Source organism: Ovis canadensis, chromosome 13, assembly GCF_042477335.2.
Source record: "Ovis canadensis isolate MfBH-ARS-UI-01 breed Bighorn chromosome 13, ARS-UI_OviCan_v2, whole genome shotgun sequence".
NCBI lineage: Eukaryota > Metazoa > Chordata > Mammalia > Artiodactyla > Bovidae > Ovis > Ovis canadensis.
This window is the reverse complement of record NC_091257.1, coordinates 72,456,433-72,467,627: the sequence shown is the minus strand read 5'-3', so window position 1 is coordinate 72,467,627 and position 11,195 is coordinate 72,456,433. Positions and strand designations below refer to the sequence as shown.

The following is an 11,195-nucleotide window of genomic DNA, read 5'->3' as shown; positions in this document are numbered from 1 at the left end:
TGGGAAAGACTGAAAGTGGGAGGAGAAGGGGATGACGGAGGATGAGATGGTTGGATGGCATCGTCGACTCGATGGACATGAGTCTGAGCAAACTCCAGGAGTTGGTGATGGACAGGGAAGCCTGGTGTGCTGCAGTCCATGGGGTTGCAGAGTCGGACATGACTGAGAGACTGAACTGAACTGAACTGAACCGAATGTGTATGTTAATCCCAAACTCCTAATTTGTTCCCTCCCTTTCCCCATGTTTATATTTTATGTCTGTGAGTCTATTTCTGCCTTGTAAGTAAGTCCATTTGTATCATTATTTTAGATTCCACATATAAGTGATATCATAAACCATTGTTGCCCTTCTCTTGAGCCCAGGGGTCACGTGAGGAAAGTGATGCTCAGAGGACCAAAAGTCCTGGTGAGAAAGACATGGGACCAGAAACCAGGCCCTGTATGAGTCTGGTTTGAAACTTTTACCTATCTGGAGCCAACATCCCTGGAGCCCAGCCAGGTTGCCTTGGGGGATCAACTCCAGCGGTTCCCTCTGCAGCGTATAGGCCGCCCTCTGCGCCCCGCCCCTTCGCTCCGACCACGCCCCTCCACCTGGCCCCGCCTCTTCGCCGGGACCCTGCGCTTCCCGCCTGGGGACGAGGCGCGCGTCCGTAGGGGGCGGGGCCTCGGGGCCGCGCGTGCGCTCGCCGGTCCACTGTGCGCATGCTCAGTGTTTTCGCGCGCGCTCGCGAGAGAGGATGGCGGGGGCCGCGCCGGGCGCCATCATGGACGAGGACTACTTCGGGAACGCGGCCGAGTGGGGCGACGAGGCGGAAGGCGGCCAGGTGAGGGGGGCACCGGGCGCCCCCGACGAGGAATGTTGGTCACCGACCCCGGCTGGCCGCCCCTGCCCCCGCCGCGTGATCCAAGCACAGCCCGCCCCGCCCCCTCCCGCCGCGCGCTTCGCCCCTGCCTCGAGCCCGCCCCTCTTGTTGCCGCCGCCGGGACCCACCGCGCGGCCTCTGGGGGGCGGGGACGCGGGGCGATGACCTGGTCCCCGCAGGGACAGGCACGGGCGCCGCCCCCGAGTCGTCACCCGAGCTGGCCCTCGGACCACCGTGGGGCGGCCTCGGAGGCGGGTCCTAGGAATTCTTAGCCCCCGGGGCGGGGCGGACACAAGCTCCAAAGTGAAGGATGGGGCTCAGACAGTTTAAAAAGTAGTCGTACTTAAAAAAAAAAAAAAAAATCCAACGCAGAGTCAGGAGTGGGGAAAAGTGCAACTTTGGACTTTCTCACACGTGCTTTACTGTTTGAAAACCACACTCGGCGTTCTGGCTGATTCAGACTGTCCTTGGCCTAAGTAACGACAAAAGGATTGTCTATCCTTGACCTTCAAAAGTTTGCTGTGGATGGTGAGGGGGTGGTCACAAGCTTCTCTTCTGAAGTCAGGGTTGCAGGTCCCAAACTGGGCGCTCTCGCTCTGTCAGGGGACCCTGACCTGATTCTGATCCGAAGACCCTCCAGAAGTGATGTTTGAATCCCAGCTTCTCAGGCTCCTCCCTTGGGCACTGGAAAGCGGTTTAGAGGGCAGGAAGCGAGGAACCTGCCTTTTATTTATCTGTTTATTTAATCTTTATTGGAGTATAGTTGCTTCCATGGTGGGTCAACGGTAAAGAATCTGCCTGCAATGCAGGAGATGCAGATTGGATCCCTGGGTCTGGAAGATTCCCTGGAGGAGGGTATGGCTACCCAGTCCAGTATTCTTGCTTGGGTAATCCCATGGACAGAGGAGCCTAGGGGCTACAGTCCACAGGGTTACAAAGAGTCAGACACAACTGAAGTAACTTTTAATGCGGCGGGGGCGGGGGCGGGGGTGGGGGTGGGGGGGGTGGTCTAGTTTTTTTTTACAGTGTTGTGCTAGTTTCTAGGGTGGAACCTACCTTTGAACAGGAGTCAAGGTTAGGTGTGTGGGGGACAATCGAAGTTATGTTTTGAAGGAAAAAAGCCTGCAGCGGCATGTTCTCCCTTGAAAGAGGCAGGTGGGGCATGGGAAGACATCGAAGCCAGGGTGCAGGGTGCAAAGGTGGGCACTGTTTTCCAGGACCTGAAAGGAGGCCTGTGTGCTTAGTTGTCTGGTGGAAGCAGTGGGTTCTAAAGGGCCTTTGAGAGCTGCTGAAAAGCATGACTTGTTCAAGAGTTGGAGCAGGGAGTGACACTCCAAGATTCGAGTGTTGGCTCACTCCATGGTGTTGGAGGCTTAGAGTGGAAGGATAGAGTCAGATTTAGCTAACCGAAAATCTGGGCTGGTCAGATGCTTTCATGCATTATCTCATTCCACAGACAAGATACTGAGTTGGGTATTACTCTGCTCATTTTGTAAATGAAGTGAGACAGGAGGACCTGGTCCTGCCCATAGTCAGGAAAGTAATACATGAAGGAAGGGGATCCCACCTACATCCTTTGTCTCCATCACCACTGTAGCAGATGCTGGACCACCAAGGAGATCCAGAAGAGAGACACGTAGGGTATCAGTCAGTTCAGTGGTGGGTGGTTCAAGCGTTTGTTCAAAATGCCCTAGTATTTGTCACATTAAGCCTTCCAGTCATAGTGATACACCTGGGGCATGTCTGGGGGCTGTCCCGTCAGTGCCCTCATTTTGTAAATTGAGGGTTTATGCTGTTTTGAATAGCAGAGCCAAGCCTAGACCCCATAGACGAGGGAGGCGACTTTTTGGAAACTTGAAGCACAATCCTGATCTGGCCCCGCTAGGCTCCCACGATGGAGGGGTGGACTAGATGTTCATTTCACGTTCACTCTAACCATGACTTTGTGGAGTAGGGAGAGAAAGTCACCAGTTTGCTGATCCCTGGCCCATCTCTTACCGCAGTGCGTAAGGGTCAGTTGCACTGAGGTTGGTCTCTCCTACTAGTTTGTAAACTCCTTCAGCAGAAAAAAACTGTCTGTTGTCTTTCATTTTCTTAATTTTCCTAGTGACAAGTACAGTGCTCAGTACAGAGTGAATGTTCAAAGAGCATCTGCTTGTTGGTATGACAGTGTTAAAGCTGGACAGACCTTGGGGTCATTGAGTCCATCGCCTCCACATCCTCATCCTGCTTTGCCCTTAGATTCAGTGACTGGCCTAAGGTAACTTCTGTGCAGAACGGGGACTAAAGTCCAAACAGCAAATGGGTGGCTTGTGTCTTCAAGAACTGCTTCATCAGTCTTTGTTGTGAAGCTTTCCGTGGCACATAAGAGAGAGTAATAGTGAAGACAGTAATCGTAGCTGAAATATGCTGAACTCTTACTAAATGTCAGGTACTAGGCATGGCTTTTCCAGAAATCAGGTCGTGGGATCTCACAGCAGCCCACTGGTAAGGGCACTGCTCTTACCTTTGTTCAGGAAAAGAGAAGCAGGTGCTGGATGAGGTGTCCTCTATGAGATGCAGTAACTTCTGTGACCACCGTACACGTTACGCAAGCGTGGAGTCATGCTGCAGGCCCACTTGGTTATGATTCTCAATTCCGTTCTCTTGGTCACTTGTTACTCAAAAGTCAAATGAAATGATAAATGTGGAATGCTTGACGTGGACAGCGTTACATGGTCTTAAGGTGAAATTTCAGGGTGTCTGTGGTAATGAAAGAATAACCTGGCTGTTTCTGCCAACCACAGGAGGATGACTATGGAGAGGGAGAAGACGACGCCGAGGTCCAGCAGGAGTGCCTACATAAATTTTCTACCCGGGATTATATAATGGAGCCGTCCATCTTTAACACTTTGAAGAGGTACGTGAGAAAGTCTGGCTGCGTTGGGAAGAGAAAGCTGCATAACAGACCCAAAGATGACATGTAAAGTCAGAGGGACATGATGCATGAGTGGAAGGCTTCCAGGGGCCCCCACTTTAAAAGCATGAACAACCTGTCTTCCTCCTCCCTCTGCGGTCGCTGTCTGTCCGCATGCCCTCTGCGTCCATTCAAGTGCCACAGCTTGTCTGTCACTTTTCTAGGTATTTTCAGGCAGGAGGATCTCCAGAAAACGTTATCCAGCTCTTGTCAGAGAACTACACGGCTGTGGCGCAGACTGTCAACCTCCTGGCCGAGTGGCTCATCCAGACAGGTGCTTTGTGGGGGGCCTAGGGCCTGCCTGTTCCCCGCCCCCATCTTTCCAACTGGATCATTTCTTTTTTAAACTTTATTTTATATTGGAGTATAGTTGATTAACAATGTTCTGTTGTTTTCAGGTGTACAGCAGATTCAGTTATACCTATACATGTATCTTTTTCAAATTTTTTCCCATTTAGGTTGTTACATAATATTGAGCAGAGTTCCCTGTGCTGTACAGTAGGTCCTTGTTGGTTATCCATTTTAAATATAACAGTGTGTACATGTTGATCCCAAACTCCCTAACTGTCCCTTCTCCCACCCTTCCCATTCTCTCAAGTCTGTGAGTCTGCTTTGTAAATAAGTTCATTTGTATCATTTATTTTTCATATGATACTTGTCTCTCTGACTTAGTTCGCTCAGTAGACGAGTCTCTAGGTCCATTCATGTTGCTGCAAATATGGATCATTTTAATGCTGATAAATTGGAAAGCTTTTGTTTCTTTTTCTGGTTTTAAGACTTCTATAAGTAAGAGGGACTTCCCTGGTGGTCCAGTGGGTAAGATTCCATGCTCCCAGTGCAGAGGACCTGGGTTCAATTCTTCGTCCAGGAACTAGATCCACATGACTCAACAAAACATGTCATGTGTTATAACTAAGATTCAGTGCAACAAATAAATAAATTTAAATAAATAAAGACTTCTCTAAGTAAGAATTGAACTTCTTACCCATTTTCATCTGCTTGATTCAATAATTGAGGTTTACAGAGAGCTTGCGAATGTAATTCTCATTGAGCTGTTTCCTGCCATGTTGTAGAATTAAAGGGTGTATGTTCAATGTGTCATTTTTAAGAAGTCTATTAGAGCGAGCAGTGGATGATGGGTAAGTGAGGACCAGGTATGATTATTGCTTTTAGCTAATACGATCAAAGTAGGGCCTTACTGGAAATCGGCTCCTTTGAGTAGGGATGACATGGTGGGGTAAGTGCTGCCCAGAAGCAAGTTGACCTGCTGCTGTCATGGTGATCACATAGGAGTGCCTCTTGGCCGGCATCTGTTCTGCTGTGGGGGCTATTCTGTCATCCTCCCTGTCTGTTTTGGCAGTCTGTCCTTGTTCCCTGCAAGCCTCAGAAGACGTCACCGTGCTTTACACGTAAACAAGCATCCGTGTCTGTTTCACCCTGGTCTCCTTTTGGGGTCTTACCAATATGTTAAATATGTGTAATATTAATTTTAATAAGAAACTCCAAATCCTAAGTGGTTAGAAGCAGTTTTATAATACATAATTTGCACATGGACTTTTGATCTACTTTCTCTGAAGTAACACGAACTGAGAAGTAGCCATTTTCTATCTTGTTGCTTTCATTCTCTTCCAGGTGTTGAGCCAGTGCAGGTTCAGGAAACTGTGGAAAATCACCTGAAGAGTTTACTGATCAAACATTTCGACCCCCGCAAAGCAGACTCTATCTTTACTGAAGAAGGAGAGGTGAGGAACGTCCCCCCCTCTACCCCAGCTCCTGGCGCACGTTGCTGGCTCCGCATGCCCACCCGCACCTGGCATGCCAGTCATGAGAGAGCTGGGGGCTGAAGTCAGGCTGGGAGGCCCAGCTTTTGAATTGCCTGCTAAATGCCCCTGCTTGGGGTGCAGGAGGCTGGAGCGTCTAAAAATCGGGGTGGGGGGAGTGGAGGGCATCCCCTGGCTCTACCACTCGGCCCCATATGACCTCACCAGCCCTGGGCCTGCTTCCTCCTGCACAGGACACCGCAGCGGAAGCCAGGAGCCCAGGGACTCCTCTGTGATTGTTGGCACAATGTAATCTTAAGCTAGAGCCAGGCCTCTTACCTTGCTGTTTGTTTGTTGTCAGACCCCTGCTTGGCTTGAACAAATGATTGCACACACCACCTGGAGAGACCTTTTTTACAAGCTGGCTGAAGCCCACCCAGACTGTTTGATGCTTAACTTCACTGTTAAGGTAGGAAGGATCCTGGAGTCAGAGAAAAGATAAAACTACTTATGAATGAGGGTCACTTTGAGTTGGTTGGTTGGTGGTCTGTTCCCTCTGAAAAGGTCCTATGTGCTTTTTTGGTAAAGGTCTTCATTGCTTCACTTTAGTAAGTCTTGTTAAATGTTGAGAAAGAAAAGCACAGAATATGTGTTTTGGGGTTGATGTGGACTGTGTTTTAGAGTTTGGCAGGAACGTGTTAGAGAACCCAATGTGTTCTGAGAGGAGCCTTTACGAATGTCTGGTCAGTCTCCTCTGTCTCACAGATTAAGTGTGACGGGTTAGGGGTGGGGAGTTGGCTGGGGCCACCAGCCTAGTTAGTGGTGAAATGGGCACCCGAGTAAAAGTTTGAGACCCAAAACCAGTGCATGTCCCTTCTCACCCCAGACCCCGCCGTCAGCCACCTTCCTGTGGACCTGTGAGCATGGCTCGTGTGTTTGGCTTCTTATTTCCGTGTTGTAGCTTATTTCTGACGCAGGATACCAAGGGGAGATCACCAGTGTGTCCACAGCCTGCCAGCAGCTGGAGGTGTTTTCTAGAGTGCTCCGTACTTCTCTAGCTACAATTTTGGATGGAGGAGAAGAAAACCTTGAAAAAAATCTCCCTGAGTTTGCAGTAAGTTCTTTATGTGGCTCAGATTAGAAGTGGGCCATTTGAGGTCATGTGTTTTCAAAAGCAAAATGTTCTTTACTGTGGAGAATGTCTGGATCAGAGGTCACCTCCCCAGAAGGTGCTGAACTTTTGGCATCTGACTCCCATCTGCCTTTGCTGTTGCTGTGGTCACAAAGCCCAAACACGCTCTTCTCTCCATTCTGTAGAAGATGGTGTGCCACGGGGAGCACACGTACCTGTTCGCACAGGCCCTGATGTCTGTGCTGGCCCAGGAGGAGCAGGGGGGCTCGGCTGTGCGCAGGATTGCACAAGAGGTTCAGCGCTTTGCCCAGGAGAGGTGAGAGGCACTGTCTCTGCTCTCTCACCCCACACCATTGCCCAGTGTCCACAACTGAAGACCCTAGGTCCTCCTGTTTTGATATAACTTCCTCTTATCCATAGAGCTGGGAAAGAGAGCTTGCGTTCTGAAGTTTTGCTTTGATGAATGTTTTGTAAAGGATTTGCTTACAGTTTAATTCACTGTATTTATGAATTTATTTATTCCCAATATATTGGGATTCATCAGTAGCAAATGACAGTAGTCTTGAAACAATTCTTCAGTAGTCCGATTGTTAGATTGTGGTCCATCTTTTACGGAACAGAATTATTAGCTTTATTAACTAATAAAAGTTTATTTTTACTAATTAGCTTTATTTTCTACTCATGGAGTCTTAAGATACTGAAAAGTGCATGGTTCCTTTTAGGAAGCTCGTAAGCTGCACTGGATCCTTCTTTCCCAGTTAGCTCCAAATGTTTTCATGGGTCAGTAGGTAAAAAAATACCAGTGGATGAGAGAAATATGAAAAAACAAAGAGACTCCAACAATTCAAAGCATAAATGTGAAAGGCGGGAGGGAGAGAAGGCAGGAGAGGGCTGGGCAGGGAGCCACCTTATCGATGATGGGATATGTGATATTGTTTCATCAAGAGGCCACGACGCCAGTCAAATCACACTGGCACTGGGCACAGCTGCCTCCTACCCCCGGGCGTGCCAGGCCCTTGGGGCCATGCTGTCCAAGGGAGCCCTGAACCCGGCCGACATCACAGTCCTGTTCAAGATGTTTACAAGCATGGACCCGCCCCCTGTTGAACTCGTGAGTGGCCTTTCATTTTAACCATAAGGTGAGACACCCTCAATGCCAACTGGAAGTATATTCTTTTGGAATGTTGGTGCTCCTCTTAGTTCTTTCAAGTTAGGGAGCGCACATGCCTGTTGAAATGTTGCTGTCCTCTCCCTGGTCCTTCCTTATCACGTCCTCGGTCCTCAAGCCCCCTGGAGCACTCTCGGCAAAGGACCTGAGCTGGCACTCCTGCGTGGGCGTGTGTGGACTCACCCCCTTCTCGTTCCTGCTCTCCTTTCACTGAGTTGTGTTTCTTTTCAGATCCGGGTACCCGCCTTCCTAGATCTGTTTATGCAGTCACTCTTTAAACCCGGGGCCAGGATCAACCAGGACCACAAGCACAAGTATATCCACATTTTGGCCTATGCAGCGAGCGTGGTGGAGACCTGGAAGAAGGTAGTGTCTATGCTGAGAGCACACGGGCTTTAGGGAGACATGAACCACCTCTGTTTGGTGTTATGTGTGGATTTTGGCTGTAGAGAGTCACAGGCCCAACTAGTGTCTGAAATGTCTTTTCTGGTGTTTCTGCATAAAACAGCCAAAGTGCTCAGTGTCTTAAGGAAATGTGTATCGCATCTGTGATACTAATTCAAACTGTAATCTGAAGTGTGACTAAAGAAATGAAACTGATTCCCTAAGACACCGACAGACACAGGTGCCCCTGGTCTGCAGTGTGTGTTTGCTGTGTGACAGGGACCCTTGACTTCAGAGACAGGGGTTTGCAGAGGGAAGGGTGGAGTCTTGGGTTACCCCAACTTCAAGGACACGGATGCCATCAGGATTTACCAACTTGCTGTGTTTTCAGAACAAGCGTGTCAGCATCAATAAAGACGAGCTGAAGTCCACGTCAAAAGCTGTTGAGACTGTTCACAACCTGTGTTGCAACGAGAACAAGGGGGCGTCGGAGCTTGTGGCTGAGCTGAGCACCCTCTATCAGTGTATCCGGTGAGCAGATGAAGGTTCTAGATGTAATTATTTGGGGAGGAGCTGGTTTGAATTTTCATATTAACAACTCAAAATATATCACAAAAGATTGAGGTACTTATTCATTTAATTTGTTTTCTTTTCTGTAAATACATAGAGAGAACTTTGTTTTAGCAGCATGAGTAATTTTCAGATATTTACCTGCCAGAAATCTGTTCACAAATTAGACTAAGAAGAAGGAAGACCAACCAGAATTACAAAAATTGACTTGAAGAAGAGGATCTGTTGAAAGTAAAAGTTAGACCAACAGAGTTTTGCCTGGACAGATGTGTGCTATGCCAGTTCTATGAGCACTCACAGCTCTCCTTTTAGGCATGTGAATTTTCGTCTGTTAATTTGTACTAGAGACTGAGAGCTTGCTTCATCCCAGTCCACAAAGCTCTCAGAGTGCTGCAATAATGGCTTTCTTCTAAACCAGCGAAGTTAGTCTAAAGTCAGCAGAGCATGGGTTTCGGGTTCTGGCACCTGAGTCTGAGAGGTGCCGCTCGCATCAGACTCTGCACTTATGGCGTCTCCCTGGCAGAGCACGTCGAAGAGTGAAGTGATAGGCTGGACTGAGGTGTTTGGTTTTGGTGTTTGCATTCTGCCTTGTTTCCCGGTAGGTTTCCAGTGGTGGCCATGGGGGTGCTGAAGTGGGTGGACTGGACTGTGTCGGAGCCGAGGTATTTCCAGCTGCAGACCGACCACACCCCGGTGCATCTGGCGCTGCTGGATGAGGTAGGGGCTGCGAGGTGCTCGGAGCAGCTCTGCGTCCTCACCTCCCACGTGTCTGTTCCGTGCCTTCAGAAGACAGTCTTTTCAAAGCTAGTTATTTCTCTCCAAATGAGGAGTTTCCTTTTAAGAAACTAGTTTCGTTGACTCTGTAGACTTCGCAGTTTCTATCAAGTGTTCTTGAGAGGATGAGGAAATGGGACAGAAGTTGACTGGCCCCGGGAACCACTGTCTTCCGCCACGAGCCGTGTTTGGAGGCGCTCCCCTGAGGCCTATGGGGAGCCCAGAGCCGCGGCCATGTGGCTCAGGGTGGCTCCCTCTGGCCTCTCTGTAGATTAGCACCTGCCATCAGCTCCTGCATCCCCAGGTCCTGCAGCTGCTGGTGAAGCTCTTCGAGACAGAGCACTCGCAGCTGGACGTGATGGAGCAGGTGAGTGGTGGCCTGGGGTGAGCTGGGCAGCGGGGAGACGGCCCTTCTCAAACTTGTCACCCCACACCCGCAGCTTGAGTTGAAGAAGACACTCCTGGACAGGATGGTGCACCTGCTGAGCCGGGGCTACGTGCTTCCCGTGGTCAGTTACATCCGCAAGTGTCTGGAGAAGCTGGACACTGACATTTCCCTCATTCGCCACTTTGTGACCGAGGTCAGTGTCCTGGCAGTGCTCTGTGGGCTTGATGTTGTCACCTTGCACCCAACAATAGTCATGGTGACGACAGTGATTTGGATGCTTGTCTATCAGGCACCTCCTATCTGCAGGAGCTGTTATACCTTTATGACCCCTGACCATCTTCATGTTGGAGTTTGGGATGGTCTCCAGGAAGAAGAGGGTGGGAGTGGGGACAGGGGTGAGGGTCCCTCCGCACTGCTGCCATCTGACCAGCTCACAGGGTGTGCTCCTTACAGGTGCTGGATGTCATTGCGCCCCCCTACACCTCTGACTTTGTGCAGCTTTTCCTCCCCATCCTGGAAAATGATAGCATTGCTGGCACCATTAAAACCGAAGGTGAACATGACCCCGTGACAGAGTTCATAGGTAAGGCTGGCGTGAGCATCTCTGGGCTGCAGTTTTGATGTCATCGTTTCCCTCTTGTTTCTAACCCAGGTCCCTTCTGTTGTTACAGCTCACTGCAAGTCTAACTTCATCCTGGTGAACTGATTCAGAGCATCCCCAGAGTGGAGCCGGGCCCTCGGGGAGACCTCTGTGGAATAACCCTTTGCAGAAGCTGTTGTTGAAGAGGCCCTGTCAGCGTCTTGGAAATGGGCTCTGATGGGAGGAGGTGAAGGACTTCTGTGTAAAGGAAAATGTTAGCAGTATAAGGGGAAAACTTGGGAATGGGCCCTCTCCTTGTAAGTCCAGGACTGCCCCCTGGATCCCGTCTAGCGTCACTTCCCCTGGTAGTGGACTGGGCTCCCAAGACCCCTTAGGATGTAGCCAGCCGTCAGCCTTGGGGTGGTAGAATTCAGAGACTGAGACACTCAGATGAACTGTTTTCAAAGTTGATTTTTGTTTTTGCACAAGATCTGATTGGTTAGTTCATATTATTATGATTACTTTTATTTCCCAAGAAATATGAAAGCTTTTCTGTGGTGGGAAGGTGTGGATCCTGATGTCATGTCGTTCTTATGTGTAAATAAAGCATTCAGATTCAG

At 49.5% G+C, this 11,195-nt stretch overlaps 1 protein-coding gene across 1 annotated transcript; it reads left to right on the top strand.

Annotated features, from left to right (window-relative positions):
• The first annotated feature begins 613 nt into the window (after positions 1–613).
• Positions 614–11,194, top strand: NELFCD (negative elongation factor complex member C/D). The gene is made up of 15 exons (XM_069548199.1): positions 614–824; positions 3,650–3,762; positions 3,984–4,093; positions 5,452–5,561; positions 5,941–6,048; positions 6,541–6,693; positions 6,897–7,027; positions 7,657–7,822; positions 8,111–8,245; positions 8,655–8,794; positions 9,436–9,550; positions 9,879–9,974; positions 10,048–10,188; positions 10,449–10,578; positions 10,667–11,194. Exons 1-15 carry the CDS (start codon positions 738–740, stop codon positions 10,699–10,701), a joined length of 1,770 nt encoding a protein of 589 aa, XP_069404300.1. The 5' UTR covers positions 614–737; the 3' UTR covers positions 10,702–11,194.
• The last annotated feature ends 1 nt before the right edge of the window (position 11,195 follows it).

What these genes read in the sequence shown, in the direction of transcription:
- NELFCD (XM_069548199.1), top strand. Translation starts at nt 738, where the DNA reads ATGGCGGGGGCCGCGCCGGGCGCCATCATGGACGAGGACTACTTCGGG. An exon ending in ATCTTTAACACTTTGAAGAG is followed by an intron (nt 3,763 to 3,983) that starts GTACGTGAGAAA and finishes TCACTTTTCTAG; the next exon opens with GTATTTTCAGGCAGGAGGAT. An exon ending in ATCTGGCGCTGCTGGATGAG is followed by an intron (nt 9,551 to 9,878) that starts GTAGGGGCTGCG and finishes GCCTCTCTGTAG; the next exon opens with ATTAGCACCTGCCATCAGCT.